This window comes from Cyprinodon variegatus, unplaced genomic scaffold, assembly GCF_000732505.1.
Source record: "Cyprinodon variegatus isolate N-32 unplaced genomic scaffold, C_variegatus-1.0 Scaffold158, whole genome shotgun sequence".
NCBI lineage: Eukaryota > Metazoa > Chordata > Actinopteri > Cyprinodontiformes > Cyprinodontidae > Cyprinodon > Cyprinodon variegatus.
This window is the reverse complement of record NW_015150611.1, coordinates 1,129,674-1,150,598: the sequence shown is the minus strand read 5'-3', so window position 1 is coordinate 1,150,598 and position 20,925 is coordinate 1,129,674. Positions and strand designations below refer to the sequence as shown.

At 39.2% G+C, this 20,925-nt stretch overlaps 3 protein-coding genes across 4 annotated transcripts in view; all 3 read right to left on the bottom strand.

Moving 5' to 3' along the window:
• Nucleotides 1-2,333: 2,333 nt before the first annotated feature.
• LOC107086658 (uncharacterized oxidoreductase YccK-like) lies at nt 2,334-9,250 on the bottom strand. The gene is made up of 8 exons (XM_015377749.1): nt 8,991-9,250; nt 8,761-8,902; nt 6,839-6,939; nt 4,617-4,694; nt 3,659-3,806; nt 3,463-3,542; nt 3,292-3,385; nt 2,334-3,150 (listed from the first exon to the last, which is right to left on the bottom strand). Exons 2-8 carry the CDS (start codon nt 8,870-8,872, stop codon nt 2,741-2,743), a joined length of 1,023 nt encoding a protein of 340 aa, XP_015233235.1. The 5' UTR covers nt 8,873-8,902; nt 8,991-9,250; the 3' UTR covers nt 2,334-2,740.
• A 352-nt stretch (nt 9,251-9,602) lies between these two features.
• On the bottom strand, nt 9,603-11,766 carry nsun5 (NOP2/Sun RNA methyltransferase family member 5). 2 transcript variants are annotated; one of them, XM_015377743.1, is made up of 5 exons: nt 11,520-11,766; nt 10,677-11,448; nt 10,392-10,599; nt 10,051-10,215; nt 9,603-9,845 (listed from the first exon to the last, which is right to left on the bottom strand). In XM_015377743.1, the coding sequence occupies exons 2-5, from the start codon at nt 11,401-11,403 to the stop codon at nt 9,638-9,640; spliced, it is 1,308 nt and encodes a 435-aa protein (XP_015233229.1). In that variant the 5' UTR covers nt 11,404-11,448; nt 11,520-11,766; the 3' UTR covers nt 9,603-9,637. The 2 variants fall into 2 exon arrangements, with proteins under 2 accessions (XP_015233229.1, XP_015233227.1); XM_015377741.1 differs by having other exon boundaries at nt 9,607-9,845; nt 10,677-11,766.
• A 1,287-nt stretch (nt 11,767-13,053) lies between these two features.
• Nucleotides 13,054-20,925, bottom strand: part of LOC107086630 — a 10,592-nt gene continuing 2,720 nt past the window's right edge. The window contains exons 2-12 of the mRNA XM_015377714.1: nt 20,265-20,364; nt 20,104-20,175; nt 19,861-19,953; nt 18,286-18,503; nt 18,067-18,187; nt 17,920-17,976; nt 17,541-17,785; nt 16,746-17,448; nt 16,180-16,422; nt 14,438-14,638; nt 13,054-14,277 (exon numbers count right to left, since the gene is read on the bottom strand). Coding sequence (XP_015233200.1) covers nt 13,660-14,277; nt 14,438-14,638; nt 16,180-16,422; nt 16,746-17,448; nt 17,541-17,785; nt 17,920-17,976; nt 18,067-18,187; nt 18,286-18,503; nt 19,861-19,953; nt 20,104-20,175; nt 20,265-20,364 — 2,671 coding nt within the window. The 3' untranslated portion in view covers nt 13,054-13,659. The remainder of the gene's footprint in view (nt 14,278-14,437; nt 14,639-16,179; nt 16,423-16,745; nt 17,449-17,540; nt 17,786-17,919; nt 17,977-18,066; nt 18,188-18,285; nt 18,504-19,860; nt 19,954-20,103; nt 20,176-20,264; nt 20,365-20,925) is intronic.

Genomic DNA, 20,925 nt, shown 5'->3' with positions numbered 1-20,925 from the left:
TTAACCGCTAAGAAGAAGAGTGAACAGTTACATGTATAACAAAAAACTTAGCATTTCTTTCTCCTCTGACCAGATCTGCTTTTTTTTTAAATGTTTGCCATTTTCAATGGCTTGTTAAAAAAAACAAACGGGTTTTCTTAGAGCTTTCTTTTAAAGAAGTTTTCTTTTTGACATTGTTTCTGTCAGAGTGCACATCTAAGAGCTGTCCTGTCAACAGATTGGGGTTTTGGATTGAACAGCACTCTGTAAGGTATTCAGAATATACTGAGGTATGGATCTGTTGCTCAGTTCTGCTTCAAAACTTTTTCTCTGACCTGCCTGCTGTTCCTTAGTGTTTATGATGTAGTTATTTCTGTCACCAGTAATGTCTAACAAATCTCTCTGGCTTTCCTAGACAGCTGGTTTTTACATCTGCACTTAATTTTATTCATGATTAAAATAATGTGTGGAATACTAAAGCACACTTTTTAGTATTTTAGTTTTTTAACCCAAAAAACCTTAGAGCATGTTGTTTCCTTTTCATTTAAATCATGTTTAAATTTGTGTTTCAATCATATAAAATCTAAACAATTGAAATGTATGGTTGTTGTCAACTCTAAGAGTATAATTTATGTAAAAATGCTGTCATGCGTTGCGCTCGATCGTTCAGGTCTCAAAATAGAGCTATATATAGCCCAGTTTACATGGACATAAAGGTTTTTAAGTCATCCTGTTCTGACTCTGCTTTCATGAGGAGGTTTTTTGCTTGAATGTAGACACATAATCAGGAGGTATTTGGAGCACGATCTGAATAACCCTTAAAACAGAGACTTAACCTTAAGCTGTTATTCAGCAGATTAGCTAAATCTTTCTTTTTGGTCTAAAAATCTTTATACACACTAAAAAATTCAAACCTCCACACAAATTAAGCCAATTAGCACTGCTAAAATGATTTTGAACAAAGCTCCTCTGGAGAACTATTCCCATCAACTTTCCCAGGAGAGCTAAAGCTGTTACAGCTGCAAACATCACAGTCAGCACTATCAAGTTTATGTGTGAATACTTTGGCAATATCCTGAACTGTATACAATTACTGAGGCTAATAATCTCTTCTTTAGAAATAACTAAAAACATTGTTTTTTTTTTTTAAATCAGAGAGTCCTGAAGATGGTAGACAGTAACAAATCACCAATCCTTCTGGTCCGTGCCAAACTTAAAATAAAGAACCCTGATGATTGGCTCAAGTCTGCATAACCATAAAAGCTCAACGCTGCAGGGATTCCTGTATATTTAATGCTAGTTAATAATTGATAAGTATGTTGAAAGATTTAGGCAGGCAGCAGTCGGTACCTGACCATTCACAATTAGGATAATTTGGATTCTCTCTAGGATTTTTCTTTTTTTTTGTATATGATTAAAGTGCACAGATATACATTATCATCTCCATATAAAACCAGCTAATGTTGGCCAAAGTGCATCAAAGTTTTTCAGACAGTAAATTCTCTTACTGATCATAAAAATTATAAAATACCATCTCCTCCTGAAGTCTGAGTTGTGCAGATTAAAAAACTAGATTGGAGGTAATTCTAACACCTGATTCATTTTGGATCATATGAGATTGGAAAAAAAAACAAGATGGTCGATCGTAGTTGATGTCATTGTTTAGACGGTTTGCTATAAATAAAAGTGCATTGATGTAAGGGTTGGTAGGGATGTGCACAAGTCAGTTCATCTCTGTTAAAGCATTAACGTACACATGATCCTACTATGAAAGGTGGGCGTGTTGATCTACAAAGATGATCCAAATTAAGCTTTAGCATGGCCTAGTCAAAGTCTGATTCAGATGTTTTAGCAGGACCACCTTAAAAAAGATGGCTATGCCAAATGTCTCCAAAGTGGATGAAATAAAAGAAACAGAAACCACCACCCCCACTCACACACACCCATACTCGTTCTGTTATACGTAGTGAGGACCATGTTTTGACCAATTATTTTCAACCCTTTCTATGTCCTAACCCTAACCATTACCCATGCATACCTCACCCTAACCCAATTGACACCTTAGCCCTAAACCTAACCATTAGCAAAATAGCTTGTGAGGACCAGCAAAATGTCCTCACTGTACAACTGGTCCTCAATCTGAAGGTAAAATTGGAAAAATGGTCCTCACTCTGAGGGCTAGACAGATACACACTCACCTAAACCCGGCAGACGCATTGCCAGTTTTTAAAACTTATGATTGTTGCTGCTGCCTAATGTGAACAACCAGAGTCATCGCATCCTGAGCTTTACTCTCCATGATTAGTTGTTCATGCAGTAAGAAACATTACTGTGCAGGAATCTCAGTGGTCCATGATGTTTTATTGCTTCTCATAATAAGTTCATTGGTTAATGCAATTTATGTTCATATACAGCATTTTTCTAGAACAGCACCACAGCTTTAGACTCATTCTAGACTTTTTAAAGCAGGTACATTATGCAGACATCAAATGGAAAATATTTCAATTATTCAGCATCTTCAGAGACCTTGGTTACAGAGACCTTTATGTAAACGAGAAATGGCTTAAGATATACATTGGAGGCAAAGAAAAAGACAGAAAACACGCAGAACAAATGTTTAAATTTGAACCACGTCCTTCTTAAAAAAATGAAAATAACAAAATCTATCTTAAGTGAGTATCATCCCTGAGAGCTTGTTATATTTTCCCCTCCTCTTCCTCACTGAACTGTCAGGTCCAGTCTGTCAACCCGCCCCTCCCCCTCAGCTCCTGTACTCATCCCCACAGTCTCCAATGAGCGCCATCAGGTCCCTGGAGCGCCGTGTGACGGCTTCGATGGCTGCGTGGTCCTCCGCCGTCAGCCTCAGGTCGGGGCTGCAGCTGTGCAGGCTGTCAGAGATGTACTGCCCCGCCCCCGCAACACCGAAACGACATCCGATGATGACTCCGCCTACAGCGGGGCGGTCAAGCACGTAACGGGTTGCTACGCTGGCCACTGAACATTCATGTCTTTTGGCAATGGTCTCCAAGGCGACAAGGAGGTCCTGGAAGAGAGTCCATCCTCCCCAAGAGTCGATCATGTTCTTGTACTTGGAGAGAGAGGCCGTGTTGAGCTCCGCCCGAGAGTTGGGCTCCGCCTTCCCCAAGTAACGCTCAGAGAGCAGGCCGCCCGCTAAACAGGGAGGAGACGGGGTGAGGAAGAGGAGGCAAAAGGATAAAGAGGAGGTCACAGCCACATACACAACTCCATTTCAGAAACCACCATTTTGGCATTGGCTCTGCGTTTAAATAACTCCCACTCTATAGAACTCACCCAGCGTTCCATATGTGAGGAGCTTTATGTTGTTGGCAACGCAGAACTTCTCCATCTTGGCTGCAGGCCGCTGATCTATCAGCGAGTACTGAACCTGCACAGGCAAAAGGAGCGGATGCATGAACACAGGATGAGGAGGAGGAGAGCAAAACCTTCAGGTGTAAGTGGTACCTGGTTGCTGGAGATGCAGATGCCTTTGCTAGTGATCTCCTCCAGTCTCTGTGTATCAAAGTTAGTGAGGGCGAGCTCACCTAGTAAAGTCAAAGGAATTCCTTATTCAGACAATAAGTTCAGGTGAGAAAATAAAGATGAACTTCCTCCACTTATCTATGTGGGCAGCTGATGTGGGAACTAAGGGCAAACATACGTATGACTCCCTCCTGCTGTAGGTCTGACAGGTGTCCCAGGGCTTCCAGGTATCTCTTGTCTCTGTAATCCCACCAGTGAAACTGAACACAGTCCAGGGTGTCCACCTTCATTCGGCTCATGGAACGCTGCAGCGCCTTCTCCACCACCTAAAAACAGAAGCATGTCAGCACCAGCAGTGGCTCAATCAATCAATCAAGCTTTATTTATACAGTGATTTACAACAGCACCAGCTGAACCAAAGTGCTTTCCATAAGTGCAATAAAAACAGTTTCAACACAATCAATAAAAAAGTTATACATTTCACATGTGCAGTTAGCAGTCAAAAACAGATCTAAACAGGTATGGCTGCAGAAAACTTATCGTTATATCATTTTAACTGGCTTAGCCAGTTCACTAAAATCACCTCAAATGTTTTTATTCATCGTGAAAAATATTTTTTTTAAACAAAACACCGGTCATGAGGGAAACAAATGTCGCACTAAGTTAAAAATGGTGGTGGGGGCATCATGCTGAGGGAAAGCAGCGACGGGGAAAGGTTTGGATCGATTCATTTTCATCCCCACATCTGATTCTGGTTAGAAAATGTGCTTGAAACACTCCAGTATGACTTTTATTTGATCAAGTCATTCTAAAAATAACTCAAAAATATTTCTGCCTCCAAAGATCTGACTACTAAAAACTACAGAAAGATATTTTCACTCTATTGATTTACTTTACATATAAAATGTTTATGTATAAAACTGTTGGTCTGTTAATATTTAATCCCAGTTAAATAAAAAAAAGGCAGGTTGTTGAGATAAAATGTTAAAAAGAAGTTCAATGCCTACAGATTGCTTTGTGTGGAAGCGAGGCTTCAGAAAGTGTTATTAAAGGCAGATTACAGAGATGATCTAAAGATGAACATCCTGGAGGATAAAACCTGCATTACAGTCAGTAAACCAACAGACTGGGCTCACCTTCCGCTCCATCGGTCCTGGTCGGGGAACAAATTTGGTCAGACCCTGCAGAGCTGGAGACGCTCCTCCTGAGTTTAGCTGAGGGTCATAAGAGGACATATTAAATTACAAACAATGTGCGGCATGAGTTTGATCCATCATTATATTTGAACTGAATTAATCCAAACTGGTCTATATTTGAAATAAGAAGCAGAAATAATCTAAACAGGATCAAACTGAAGGAGTAGTATTGACCTGGAACTTATTTTATTGCTGATTTACTGTTTTTCTCTCAATTTAAACTTAAAAAGCATCTAGTTTTTATATTTTTATTTTAATATAAAGATACAGAATAATTCCTTGGTACCTCTTCTAAAAACATTTCCATCTAGATAAAAATTTCTGAGAGATTTCTGGTTTTAACCATTTATAGTCCATGTTACCATTTAAGTAACTTGGATGTAAACATCAGTTTGCAGCAAACGGGCAAAATCTTGAGGTCAAATGTGGTGTGGAGGGTCCACGCCTGAATGGAACTGCTTCATAGATTACCACCAGCAATCTGTTATCCACTGTGTGTGATGTGTTACCTGCTATAATTTAGGTTTAAAAAAAAAAAAGTCAATTAGTTAGAAACTTAACTAAGCTTTTTTAATATTTCGAAAAAGCCAATTAAAGGTAAAAGTAAATTTGAAAAGTTAAAGAGTAAAAAAAATCTGTTCCTGTGTCAGCATTATTGTTCTGTTATGTTGTAACAAAAAATATGTTCTCTTTCTATAATTAATGTTTTTAAATGAATTTCTTCGAGAAGCAATCTTCAGATTTTTTATACCACATTAGGGAAGTTGACTGCTTTTGGTGATTACATTAAAGGAATAGTACACCCAAAACATGATTAGCCTTCATTTTCTACTCACCCCCATGCTGAACAACACTCTGGAGTACTTTTTTGATATCTCAAATGCATCTGTAGATCTGGGAGGCTTCTTGCTGTCTGCTGACATTCAAATAATGGAGGTCCATGGTGCCCGAGACAGCAAGGTCCATAAAAGTCCACAAAAACGTGTCAATATTCCTCCATACTGCTCGTCCAATGTATTCCAAGTGTCCTGAGTGGGTAGCATCCAGAATTTACTCGAAACGAAGTCATTTAGAATGTTTTTAGAGCATAAACAGTAGTGTATAGGATTTCCTGAAAGCGCGCACATGCGCGCTCACGACGCTACGGAAGCCGGCAGACCAAACCAGCGCATTCAGCGTCTGCTCTGCCAATAATGCAAGCGTAGAAGAAGAAATGTGCTGTTTACCTGTGCAAAGAAAGAAACAACGAAAGAAAAATGTCTGAGGACTTCAGTGTTGAGGAAGAGCATGAGTTCTTTGCCGAGCTGAATGCGCTGGTTTGGTCTGCCGGCTTCCGTAGCGTCGTGAACGCGCATGTGCGCGCTTTCAGGAAATCCTATACACTACTGTTTATGCTCTAAAAACATTCTAAATGACTTCGTCCCGAGTAAATTCTGGATGCTACCCACTCAGGACACTTGGAATACATTGGACGAGCAGTATGGAGGAATATTGACACGTTTTTGTGGACTTTTATGGACCTTTCTGTCTCGGTCACCATAGACCTCCATTATTTGAATGTCAGCAGACAGCAAGAAGCCTCCCAGATCTCCAGATGCATTTGAGATATCAAAAAAGTACTCCAGGGTGTTGTTCAGCATGGGGGTGAGTAGAAAATGAAGGCTAATCATGTTTTGGGTGTACTATTCCTTTAACTTTGATTTTTGCCGTTAAAGTAATTATTTATTTTTTTATTTTATTTTACAAAAATAATAAGGTCTTGTTCTTTCCTTTGATACCAACTCTAAATTGAGTATTTAAAACTATAGTGAGTGTAAATCTGCTCAAGTGTTGAGTTAATTAATAGTCAATATAAAATTTGACAGCCCTGCAGTGTAACTTTTACTTTATGTGGAGTTGATTTCCCACCAGTCTCTGATAGGTCTTCTTGATTTAGACACTAATATTAGTAAATTAACTTCGAAAATCTGACACTAGCAAAAAATTTAATTTTATACTCATTTTGACTCTGAAACAGAGTTATATTCAACTCTGTTTGTGTTAGAGAAACACTGGGTTTTTTTTTACTGAATAAGTTTTACACATAATGATGGAAATCAGCTCACAAGTTAAAGGGATTCAGAGTAAAAAGGTAAAAGATTTATTGCAGTGTCTGTGTCCACCTGGCTATTGAACAGTCCATATATTTCCTCTGCAGGACCGTAGATATCCGCCATGTCGAAGGTGGTCAGTCCAGCATCGACGTAGGCCTGCATGGCCTCAACTGGAGAGGGAGGAGAGAACCAGCCAGTGTTAGGATCACAGCAACGTGTCCTTCAGAGATAGACAGACTATGCGCTCACATCTGTTTGCAGGGTCACGTTGCTAAAATGATCCAAAGTGCTCTGCTTTAGATCAAATTAAATACCGTCTTGGTGTTATTTGTTAATCATGCTAGCATCTTTATTGCAAGTTAATTCAACATCATATAAAGCATAGTGAGGATGCTTGTTGGAACAAAGTAAAAGGGTTGTATGGGTGTCTCCACAGAAGAAAAGGTTCAGTATGGCTGCAGCTATGAGCAGAGTAAAAACATCACTGTTATGATTTTTGGAAGAATTTAGAAACTCAATTATTAAGCATCAAAAACAGAAAAAAAAAAAAGATTTGCCTTGATGTTTATATATGTAGTAGAATTATTTTATTTTTCCTGTTTCAATTTCCTAACTTTTTGCTCAATAGAAGTGAAGTAAATACTTGGATTCAGACAATGTTTAAGATTATAGCGTCATGTACTAATATATCAGCTAATCCGTTTCTCCAGCCCCTGAGAGGTGAGGCAAAATTTATAATTTAGGTAAAGAACACAGCTCCCTGTTCTACCTGTTCAGAAGAAGTTTTATTTTCTAACTCTCATCTTCTGAGGACTGACACATATACTGTATTTCTGTATGGATTTCGGAAAAGGGAGATTCAATTTTTTTCCCCAAATAAATTTAGCAACGTATTAATTACAAATGGCTCCCACTATTCAGGTAAATCAGTATGACATAATGGCCACTGTTTCCTCCAGAAGTCATAGAAATATTTCTTTAATAAAGACATATGTATACTTTGTCTGTTATAATTATTTCATTTTAAAAATGCAAATTTCTGGAAATACCTGGAGAAAAACAATCTGATATCAGAAAGCAATTTAAGCCGTTTATCTAAGCTCCTGGGTGCCATAATGTGTTTTAAACACAAGGTTTTCACAACTTTTCTAAAGGTTTGTTGAGATTTTCCAGGGCCAAATAGGTCCCAATACTGAGGCAGTGAAAACAATTTCTTCTTAAGTGGCACAAAAGTCTAAATGTATTTTCTTAGGATTCATGTTAAACACGTCCTGTATAAATTATTGTTGGCAATCAATTCAGTCAATCTACAAATAAGAAGTAAAATATATATATTTTTGTATCTGAAAAACAGTTTTCTAGTATTAGCATCTCAACTAAATATACAGTGGCATGAAACTGTGTTACCCCCCTCCTGATTGCTTTCCTTTTTTGCATACACGTGAAAATCAATTGTTAGAGAACATCAAACAGTATTAGTTGGAGATAACACTAGTAAACACAATACTTTGTTGTTAAAATGAATGCTTTTATTAAGGGAGGACAAAATGTTCAAACCTACATGGCCCCATGGGAGTACGTATTTAAGTACATATTTACTCCTCTATGTAAATATGTAATTCATCAAAAGTCTTATAGGATTTTTGAAATGTAAGACTTTATTCAGGACTAGTTTTTATTGTTCTGTTGCAGATTTTTAAACTCAGAAAACAAAAATATAACTATAAACATTCAGAAATTTTATAATAATCTACATAATATCTGAGCTCCCTTCTAAAGGATACATATTGCCTATTTAATAGTGTTAAATACTATTAAATGTCAGTTGTTAGATGGATCTAAACTGCATGTTATGTCATTCTGGCAGTCGGTTACTGAACATGGCCCTATGCGGCACCCATACGCGCATGTACCATAAGACCTGTGCTATGTGCGCAGCTAATTTTTATACAGAACAGTTAAAGCTGCATAGGAGTAAATAATGCGTTTACCTGCTTTGGTTTTGTTCACAGCCCCATGAGCTCCAGACACCTGCCACATCCCGTTCAGGACCCGGCAGATTTCCAGACCTCCGGAGAGCTTCACTTTAGGAACAGACGACATTCTGCAGTAAAGACTGACTGTAACTTCTCACTGCGGTGGGAAATAAACATATAATACTAATAAAACACACTTCTAAAAGAGCGTTGAGTGACTTTTAAATGTGACAAGTGTAACTTACATTTTGTTATCTGTTGCTACAGCCAGAGCTACACCTCACTGCTCATGTAAGACGCTCACAATCTTCTGTTTATAGTTACAAAAGACTCGGTGATAAGCGTTACGAAACATACGGCCACAACGACCACTAGATGGCGCCATTTGGCTGGAAATAAACGAGCATTTATTGGTGCGTCTGCTGCCCCCTACTGGACATAGCTATAGCGATAGCTCACCCTATCAGATTTGGATGTTCTTTTTACTTCCATGCCTTGTGGTGTATAACGTTTGGTGTGAAGAAACTTTTACATCTTGCACTGTCCTGACCTGACCTCAACTTTTACAGCGTTGGCATGAATTTTAGTTGAAACTGTAATTTGGGATTTTTTTGACACCCCCCAACCCAAAAAACAAACAAACTGTGGAATGATTAAGTTGCAGGCAAAAGGGATTCTGTAAATAAACGACCCTACAGATTGAAAGGATGTCATTAAAGTTCATGCATTCATTAAAAAGCAAACTTTTAGCAATATATATGTTGCTTCAAAAAAAAAAAATGTATCTTCTAGAAAAAAAAAAAGAAAACCATTCAAAGCATTAAATTATGAGTCCATTAGAACTAGACAGAAATTATCTTTATTTTACATTTACAGAGAAAGTATTAAAGTTTCATTCTGCTTTGGATAAATTCTTCTTCTTCTTTTTTCTTTTTCTCCTCCTTTTCTTACTGGGTGCATCACCATTAGTGTCCTCTGCTGGTAATGTCACCATCTCCTCAGCATCTGAGGATTCAGGGTTTTCCTCTACAGCAGAACCAGGCTTTTCCTCCGCAGCAGCATCAGGTATCTTTGCAGCAGGCAGGACGTTCTCAACATCACTGTGACAGCATAAACAAACAAACAAACAAAAAAAAACATCAGGCAAACTAAGATACAAAGAAATGAATGCCATATTGTAGTTTTCAAATAACTACACTTGTGAGATGTTCGCACAACACATTTGATTATTAACCAGATTTGACCTTATTTCCTTTTATGAAATGTATAGAGAAACAACTTTACAAGAAGACCCCCAATATTCACCTGACTGGATCTGCAGGTTTCTCCTTTATATTACTGGTGTCACTAACTTTCTCCAGCAGAGCAACAAAAAAGCCATGTGTGAGAGTTTTGCTGGTACTGGCACGTAAACACTGTGGAAGCGGCTCCAGGCCTCGTTCAGGCCACTGGGGCAGCAGTGGCACTAACCTAGAAAAAGAAAACAGAAGTTATTTGTTAGGTTTTGTTTTAAATCTTTTATAAACGTATGCATTAGCGTAGAAGCCTGAAAGCCTGTTCATGAACTGTTAATAAAAAGGAAACTGAGCCATCTGGTGAAAATCTTCCTTGTATTGACAGCTAACATGGATTAGAAACATATATACCTGAAGTTGGGGTTCTGCTGCAGACAGGCAGCAATGACTTCCTCGTTCTCCTGGCTGTGGATGGAGCAGGTGGAGTAGACCAGGCGCTTCAGGCGGGGGAACCTGAGGCCGTGGTTCAGGCACCGCAGCTGGAAGGAAGCCAGAGATGCCAGGCGAGCTTTTTCCTCCTCCTGGTTTGCTGCAGAGTTGTCCCGTAGGCAAACCATCCCTGGACACCACAGACAATCATTTCAGTTGGCCTTAAAAAAGCAACAAAAGAATTTCTACACAGAGATAAAAGGGTACCTGATCCACTGCAGGATGGATCCAGCAGGATGTATTCCACATCTTTATACTGTGAACCATCGGGATCCACCTTTAGGAAGTCCTGGTTGGCCAGCTGGTGGCAGGTGACCCCCGCTCTGAGCAGTAGGGTTGACATGGTGGCCAAACGCTTCCCATCCAGATCAAATGCAAACAGCTTCCCTCTGTTCTTCATGATGGCTGCCAGGTGGCTGGTTTTATTGCCAGGGGCAGCACAGGCATCAATGACATGGCTGCCAGGTGGGGGGTTAAGGAGATAAGCAGGGAGGCAGCTGGCTTTGTCCTGCAGGATGATGTGACCTGCCTTGTACAGGAAGTGATCATGGAAGTCTGTCTTTGGAGAGAACACCAGGAGCTCTGGCAGGTGCAGGTCAATCACAAACTGCTTGTTCTTCAGGGTGAAGTTATCCAGCTTCACGGCCTGACCCAGGTAGGAGAAACCATCCCTCTTCAGGTAGTCCACAGCATCCTCCACGGTGGTCTTCAGTGTGTTCACACGGACATATCTGGGCAGCTGGTCCCCGGGGTTCTGCTTGGCGCTGGCTGGAAGGAGATCCTCATTCCTGCTGACTTTTCTCCTCACCTTCATGCGGGCCAGTTCCGCCTGCAGGCGGGCCCGATGCTTCATCATCTTGGCCTTCCAGGTACCGCCGCATTTCAGCCCCTGGCCGATCAGGAGGTCATATACCAGCACCTTGGCCAGGGGCATCTTCAGCTTGGTGGGCTTCAGCAGCTTGGTGCTCTCGATGATCTCCTGCAGGATGGAGGAGAACTTCTGCGTCTCGCAAACCAGAGCGAAGAGCTGCTTGATGTTGGAAAACTTACTGTCGTAAACCAGAGTCTTCAGGGCGCCCTGTTTCATCTCCGCTTTCTCCAGGATCTCCGCAGCTTTGATGTACAGCGCCATGATGGCGGAAGGTCCTGCCTTAGCAACACTTTGTTTAGAAAGTTGTTTAATTTTCTCCGATCCTGCGATCCGCTGACATTAGGAGAACAAACTGGTTTATTTTCCTCATGCGATCATCCTGGATTCCTCCTTGGTTCAACCACGTGAGGGGAAGGCTGGTGACCCCGGAAGCAAAATGTGGCACATTGTTTCCGGGTGACGTAGCGCCATCTTCACCCAATCAGATTGCAGTTTATATTTTACACTTAAAATTATAGTTATACACATAGACATATAATAATAGTGCTGGTTTAAATCCAAATGATGAGTATATTAGTCTAGGGTGACTAATGTAGGATTTAATTTTATTTTTTTAGGAGAAATGTAGCAAATGTAGTGTAGTTGAGTTTTCCAGCAAATACACTGACACCCTCGAAGACAAGGCTGTAAAAGCTCACTGTGCAAAATGTTTTATTAAAGCACATCAGTGGAAGGTTGAGTGGAAATAAAAGGTTTGATCACTAAACAAAATCCATGTGAGAGTTTGGGAGACGTTTGAAAGGCATGGGATGCTGCCAGTCTATGCTTCAAGAGTCACAATACAATAATAAAAGATGTGTCCAGAGCATGGCCTACAGCTGTTGGCTTTCTGTTTGTTACATCGGCATCATTGTATCTCTGCTTCTGTTTCTTTGAACCCCACACTGAACCTGGTTCTGCTAGAGGTTTCTTCCTGTTGGGGCGGAGCTTTTCCTCTCCACTGTCGCTGCAAGCATGCTTAGAGTGAGGGATTGCCTTACAGTCAATGAGTCGATGCAATCAACTGGTTTTCCTTGGATGGACAACTGAATCAATTTGACTGTATGATATGGTGAATTGTAAAGTGCTTTGAGATGACATGTGTTGTGAATTGGAGCTATAGAAATAAACTGAATTGAATCAGAAAACTTCTATCTAGGCTAAGGAACAAAAAAAATAGGCTGTTTCTCAGTAATTTATATTACTTTTACCAAGCAAATGTAAAATTTATTTAGGAGTCAAGTTCCCTGAGTCTGGTGAGAAACAGAAAGGCATCAGTCCTCAAAGAAAACCAGGAAGCTTTATCAACCAGGGCTCTATCCGTTAATCAGGATGTTCTGCTGCTCAGTCTGTTCATTCAAACTGTATCTACAAAGTAAATCAAATTATAATTTTATCTGCTTTGTAAGAATGAGCCTTAATTCTCGACTAAACTGAATATGTTAAGAACATTTTTGGTCTAACTGCAAGACCAAACATAAATATTTAGATTTGATAAATTTGTTAATTTAATAAATGTAATGTTAATAAAAAAAAAAAAAGAAGAAAACTTTTAACTCATTGGAAGAGTCCAAATCGATTGATATTCAAATTGTTACAAAGTAATAAGCAGAATTAAAAATCTAAACAGAATATTTTGTAAAGAATAAAACTTACCAGAGACAACTTTGCATAATATTATTTTATTTCCTACAAACATCCTTTACGTTTTCCAAGTAGCGATAAGATCACTGCTGTGTAAATGTAATCAAACTTGCCACGGGTCTGAAAGCATGCCTGAACACTTCAACCAAACTTGACATAAAACCTATATACAGTCAATGCAACACAAAGAATCCAAACTGTGTTCAAAATGTTTGAATCAATTCTTTACATCAGCACTTAGCAAACAATCATCCTCACAATTTCATGAAGGGAAGAAATCAGTCCAGTTCCCATATAAAGTTAAGACCCTGAAAAGGTTAGCACCCCTACAAGTGCATTAACAGAACTGCATCAGATTTTATTGCAGGAAATAGTTTCATTAGAATCAGGAGTGGTTTTAGGTCTGCATGTGATCAGGTTATAAACCTGAAAACAAATTTCTTAAGGATATAAATATTACTAAAAGTATTCCATGTGCAACAAAAATAAAGATGGCAATAAACTCTTAGAATAAAAAAAATAATCATTAGCATTTATTACTACTAATAGCATTACAGTAAATAATTCATCCCTGGATGCTCCAAATAGATTTAGCCTTTGTTTACTGCAAAGTTGCTCCTTAAATCAGAGCAAACCTCACTTAAGCTTAAAGTTTTTGGGCGCACCGCTGACCCGGTTAACAGTTCTGGCCTTTAGAGAGTTCCTGTACAGAAGCAGCCTCTCGGTGGTGTGAGATGGGAGGTGGTTCCTCTTGGCTCTAACGATAGAAGTCGCCATTGGATAGAGCCTGTCGAAGCCTCCAGAGGAGGCAGGCGCAGCCAGCAGCTTCTTGGCAACATCCTGCAGCTGGGGGAACCTGGAGGCCGACTTCCAGTAGAGCAGACTGGAGCCGCTTTCACACATGGGTTCAGACAGGTACATGTCCAGCTCGGAAACCTTCATAGTCTTTGATGGAGGTTGCAGGTAGTTGAATATTGACTTGCGCTTGAGTTCGTTTTCACCGACTACATCACAGTTGTCGTCTGAGCTTCCTCCAGACCCGTCTGCTGAGGCTTTAATATCATCAGGGCCTTCCTCTGGCCTCTCCGGCTTCTCCGTGGGCTGCTTAATTGTCTCCTCCTTGGTTTCCTTCAAAGGGACGGATGCTGATGCAGCCTTTGTTTCTAAAAACGATGCCAAGATGCTTTGAGCCTCTGACTTTGAGGGCGGCGCCAGGAACTCTGTCTGGGTTTTAGGTGTGGAATCAGAAAATGGCTGAAACAGTATAAACGTTAAAGTTAGGATAAGCTGGATTTGAAAATCATTAATTTGCTTTAAAATACTATTGTTACAACGCACTTTTGTGCACAGCTCATCTCTAGTTAGCAAACTGCAAATGTAAACACCTACTAAATTTGCTGAACAAAACAAGTACCTGCAGTTTCATCCTGGGGTCAAGTACAGTAGCTAGAATAATCTCCTTCTGGTGAATCAAAGAGTTGAAATGAACAGAAAGGCCTTTTCTCAGGGCCTTACAGAAATGGTTGTAGTTAGTCACTCTACTTTCTAATGTCTTATCAAGGCCAATGAGGGAGGGGATGATGAAAGAGATGGTCACTCCATTTCCTTGAAGTACCTAAAGGAAAAAGGAGAAAATAAACTCAGGCAACCTGAAACAGAACCTTCCCACATTTTATCACCTTCAAACCAAAAACTTCAATGTCCTCCAAATAAGTAACATGTCTTTATTTTCATACCCATTTGCACATTTCAATCACATTAAGTAAATATCTACAAATTAAAGAATGGCTCAATGGCACACCTACAAATTTCACAGCTCACCACTACTTAATAGCAAAGAGTAAAATAACTATTTGTAATATACTCTACAAATGTGGAACTAAGAAAGTTGATCTTAACTGGAAACCATAAAAACATTCCCTGCTGTTTGCTGGAAAGCACGACAAACTAAGATTGCAAGCAAAATTTTATCTTTAGTGGAAATCTAAGACACAGAGGTGATGGTAAGATGGACAGAGCTATATACAGAGGAAAACAAAAGATTTAGAATGGTTTAGTCCGGGGATCTGCAATCCGCGGCTCCGCATGTGGCTCCCTGGAGCTTTTTAAAAAATTTTGTAAAATGTGGTATTTTTTGTTTTTTTGTTTGTTTTAATGTGGTGTGCAGGAGGTCAAACAAAAAATTCATTTTTTCCAATGCTGTAATCATTTGTATAATAAATAAATGTAAACAATAGTTTGCATCATAGCCATAGAGATCAGTGGTCATAACTTGGAACCAGCGTGGCGCGGTGCCAGGCAAACAAGCGGTGGGTGTGTCTCAGGCCATGGATCCAAAAAAAAGAGGGAAAAAAGAAAGATAGCAAATGAGATAAAATGATTGAAAGCATAGAACGAATCGTTTGCTTTCATTACCAATGAGGAAGGATGGCCTGCATTTTTGCTTTGTAAAGAGATATGCAGCCAAACACCAAGCTGTGAGTGAGAGAAAAAGTGCGATTGCAGAACTGGATACATTAGATGGGAGCAAAGATAGACTTAAGAAGTGGATTACATCTCCAAACTCCACTACTGCTGCTAGTTTGGTTGCAAGGATGGAAAACCGCCCACAGATCAAACAGTTAGCGCTCTGATGCAGGTATGTGAACTTTCTTTAATTTTTTCCCCCAAATCCTAAAAATATAAATAACACCAAGGAACACTGGTGACGGAGGATGTGGGATTTCAGGGTTAGAGAGCTCTGCTCTGATGTATATCAGTTCCTGCTTGGTTTCTCATGTCTCAATCAACTCCTCCCAACAGAAACACGTCCGCCATAGAGAGATTCCTTTATCGTGTTTCTATAATTTCATCAATGAAACAAAACTTAAACCACGCTGTGAAGACAATTGCTCCAGATAAACATTTAAAAAATCCCAACCTGATGACACATTTCCAGCATTTCATGCATAAATAAATCACCATAAGTTGAAATTAAACGGATCAGTTCAATAAGAAATGTTTCCACCAGTACTTTAGGAGAAGTCTATTACACTGCTGTTATATAGTCATGCAATGGGAAACAGCTTTGTTTAGGTGATGCAGAGCACAGAGGCTAATCTGAACACCATGCATCCTTTGCCCCCACTAATATTATTTGGAGCCCAAAACAAGTACCTGTAACGCCTCCTCAAAAGGCTCAAGGAGACCCAGGATATCAATCACTTGCTCCCTCTTCACCATGATCAGAGGGGGGGAGGTGGCTGCATCTGTGGCCTCTATGCGGGCCTGGGCCAGGAGAGTCATGATGATGCTCCAGGTGGTCTCATGCACCATACGCCGTAGGGATAACATCAAAGAGTTCCAGCGACAGTTGGTGGAGGAAGGGCACAGCGATACATTCCCCTCCTTCAATAAAAGCTGGGGGGAAATAAACCAGTTGAAAAAAAATCCTGTTACTGATTTGGGAAGAAAAAAAATGCTTTTTTTTTTTTTTAAATGAGGGCAGGTAACCCATAATAGATTTTTTTTATTTATGAATTGATAGTGACTGTTTGCAAGCAAACAACATAAGTTACTTTCTGAGCTCTAAACATCTCTTCTGTCTTTATTTAAATACATAAGTCATCACCTTTGATTCCTACTTTTAGTGTAAATAGGAATAGTATCAGTAAAGATTAAAGTTTCCTCATGTATGGGAAAAAAAAACATAAGATTTTACATTCCTGTTCAATTTCTCCTACCTCGCCCCAATAGACGCTGCTCCTGAAGAAGGCAACTACATTGTGGATCTGTGAGAGCACGTTCTCCACTACTCTGGAATTTTTCAGGGCTTCCCTGATCACAGTCTGCAAAGTTCTGGCGACACACATGTTCCTCATCCCAATCTGTAGCTCTGAAAACGGTGACTCTGATTCAGACATCTCATCTGACAGAAACGCCAAGATATCATCTCCGTCCAGTTCTCCCCTGTTTGATGAGCACACAATCTTATAGTCACAAAACAGCTTGTTTCCAGCGAGGATTTTTTTAGCCTGGTTGGCGAGGACGTAGCCGATGTGGCGTGGGAATATACCATAGCTCAACAGGACGCCCTCAAGCTCACTGGCTACAGCGGCACTGAGGTTTTTATGGCAGAGGTGGCGGAAGGCCACGATAGGGCGGCGGAATTGCCAAGAATCGCTAACAAAGTGGAGTTGGACAACAAGGATAGGGTCTTCCACTTGTTTGGACTCATCCCCCACCCAGAGGTCACAGGTGACATGAATCGCACTTTTAGGGTCTTTGGTTTTAGAGAGGGAGAGCTTGAGTTCCCGGATGAGCTGTGGCTTTATATTTCTCTCCACTTCTTCATAGAGCTGAATGCCGATGATGCGCTGCGATAGTTTGTGGTATTCAGGGCAGATGGTACCCATGAATGACCTGAAGCCGGCACCTTCAACAAAGCTGCGAGCACAAAACAGAAACTTCTTTATTTTTTTAACCAAGGAATGTATAAATCAAATTTAATCCAATGTGCAATGAGAAAAGTGACTTACCTGAGTGGCAGCATGTCTTCTGCAATCATCCTCAAAGCTGCCTCTGCAAATCGTTTTTGTTCCAGCTGCGTGGCTGATGCTGCAACCACAGAGCTTGGACTGGAGCTGGAGCTGCAGGGCTGAGAAGGACTGGGGGAGGACACCTCTCTTCTTGAAGCTGAAGCAGGTTGAGTCTGAACAGCTGTCTTTGGTTTAGCTTTCTCTGACTCCTGCTGCTTTACAGCCTCTATGTTCCCTGTTTTCATCTGAACACAACCAACAATAAAAAAAAGGGAATCATTCTTAACAGGAAACACTTAAATAGAACATTTACAACTATTATTTCCACTATCATCTTAATATATAAACATATTTGAACTAAAACTTAATATAAGCTCACATTGATTTCAGGCGTCACTGGATCAGCATCTATTACAACGTCACATTTGAAGTCCACCTGGTGCAGAGTGTAAATAATAAATTAAACATTTAAATGGATTTCAAACATTGGTATTCATATATTTTTGCTGATTTCAATGCGCCTTACCTCTCCATCTATGAAATGCTGAATGTCAATAGAGATTGTTTCAGCTACTCCTTTAAAATCGCCCATCTCTACTTTGCGTTTGATGTGGCCGTTCCAATGATTCTTGATGGAGTTCTCAGATCTGTTGGAAATTTCAAATATAAATGAGCTCCCAGGTCTTATTTAGTGAAAAAAAAAAACTATAAAAACAATACACTGAATAAATCGAATGCCATTCACCTTCCAGGGAGCAGTTTGGAAATCTCAGCCCACCGGTTCCCCAGAACGCAGTGGGCTTTGTAGATGATGAGGTCTTCTTCTTCAGTCCATGCCCTCTTGCTAATAGCTGGGTCCAGGTGGTTTACCCAGCGTTCACGACACTGTTTTCCCAACCTTCCATCTAGGTGCGTGGAAACTGCTTTCCAGTTTTTCCCATACATATTCACCAGCTCCACTATCTGTATAAAATGGACACAAATGCATAAAGAAAACTGACCCAAAAATTATAGAATTTTAAATCAAATTTGAACCTGTTGATTGTTTATTTTCTTAGTACGGGATGAAAACTCAGGATAAGTGTGAAACATAAAACTTTTAAGAGCAACTCTACTATAACTTGCATTCGTATAGGACATTTCTACTGTCCTATTTGACTAATTCTGTCTGCGTCTTCCTGTCATAAAAAAAATAAACTCCTTCAGTGTAATAGTTATGTGTTTTTCCTTCTTGGCTTCAATAAAATCTGTTTAATTAGACTGATTAGATAAAGGTTAAATAGGAGTTAAGAACATGATTTATTATTTTCAAGAGGCCATCTTCACTACTATTGCTTTATTAAAATGCAAAGCCTGCACCTGAAAGGGAGAGGGTGAATTAATGAGGATCCTTTTATTCAATGTCCATCAGGTATAAACCAAGCTGAGTCTCTCTACAAGAAAAAGATTGAATACAACAAGGGCTAAAACAATCAATCTGATTAATAGTAATTAAATGATTATTGAAATAATCAACTTATTTAGTCATCTATTAATCGTCAACTGGAGTATAGAGACTCTAAAATGTGCCTTTAGCTGATAAATCAGCCCACCATGTACAGCAATTCTATCAAAATTGTAAAACAACATGTGACCATTTTGCATTTAAGATAAAAATCTTTTTCATATATCAATATGCTCTATCCAGAATTCCTAAGGTGGAAAAGCTTTATTTTCAATTGGTTTAATACCACAAAAAGTCTTCTTTAACCTTTTGCTATCCAATTATTAATCGATTAATATAAAAAAATAATTAAAAGATTAATCATTTTGCAAAATACTCATTAGTTATAGCCCTAATTATCACCATAGGGGACAAATGAACTTAAAAGATTTTCGTATTCCATATTTGGAATTCTTACTCTTAAAGCCGGAGAAAAATATATTAAAACCTCAATTAACCTGCATTTGATATATTTTGAGAATGGGAGTTTAAATACAAGTCCTCTACAATAAACATTTCAATGAACACAACGCAATTTGCTCTATCTGCTGAAATAATCCTTCTAGAAAAAAGCTTATTCCACGATGGCGGCATCAGAAATCATATTGCTCACATGGGAACAGCTGCATCTGTCCATTAATAGTACCTGCATTTCGTTTAATAAAATCAAGGCAAATTCAATATTTGTGTTTATAGCATTAATAAGCAATTTTATCAATGTTAGACACAATTACTGATAGATCTGAGAGTGACAGTGGTGTTTATATAAGCTTAGCCTCTGTATCTGTGTAGTTATTTCAGATAGAATAACAGCAAACTTCCAATCCAGTCCCCCACCTTTTGATCTTCCTCTGCAGTCCAAGGTCCCTTCACTAAGTCTGGATCAAGATGTTTCTTCCAGCGAAGAATACACTGCAGTTCTGTTCTACCCTGTCAGAGAAAACAGGAAATATTTCAAGATTATGTAACATGACTAAACCTAGATCAAATCATGTTTAAACAATTTTTTTTTTTTCAACAACAAAAAAAATTATATAATTCAATCTATTTTTCTGCTGAATTTGTTTTCGGTTCACTTACTGGTAAAAAACTAGCAATGGTCTTCCAGTTCTTTTTTCCAAAGTTAGAGACAAGGATTTTGAGGTTTTCATCCTAGATGTCAGGGAAAAAATATTTTAGATAAGAGTATGTTATTTCCCACTACTGAGAATAAAATTGATCTTTATACCAAGATGCATTACCTCTTCTTGGGTCCATTTTATTTTACACTCATCAGTGTTCTGATCCAGTTTATCCCATGTAGTCACAACAGATGACTTACAATCCCCTTCCTCTTCCATTCTGCAAACAGATAACCATAGATTAAAATAATGCACCACCAAGATGCATGATAATAATAAAAAACCAAAAAAAAAAAAAAAATAGTCTCGGTAAACATAATCCCCTATGTTATGAGGAGCATATTTTATGGCTGATATTTTAAAATAATAGTTTTGTTATATGTATTTTTTTTCCTATCAACATTTATGGTAGAACCGTGGCTTCAACATTCAGTACAATTTTAATTCCAGCTACACCAAATATTTGCTTTACAAAGACACAACTGAAACCTGAGGACGAAAAAACTCAATAGAATTTAGAATCATAATTACAAATTAGTATGTGTGGTTATGAATGAAATTTACATGCATTGAAATCCAATACCAAAACAGGTGCCGGCAGCATAACACTTCTATTTACAGTAGCAGCCATTCAAAATGGCCATTCCCAGTCAAACGCCAGTCGAATTGCCTTTCACTGAATTACAGGGTCTGACCAGGAGATGATGCTTCTCTTTAGATCTTAGGCCCCGTCCACACGAAGACGAACCCTGGCCTAAACGCACAAATTTTTCACCAAACC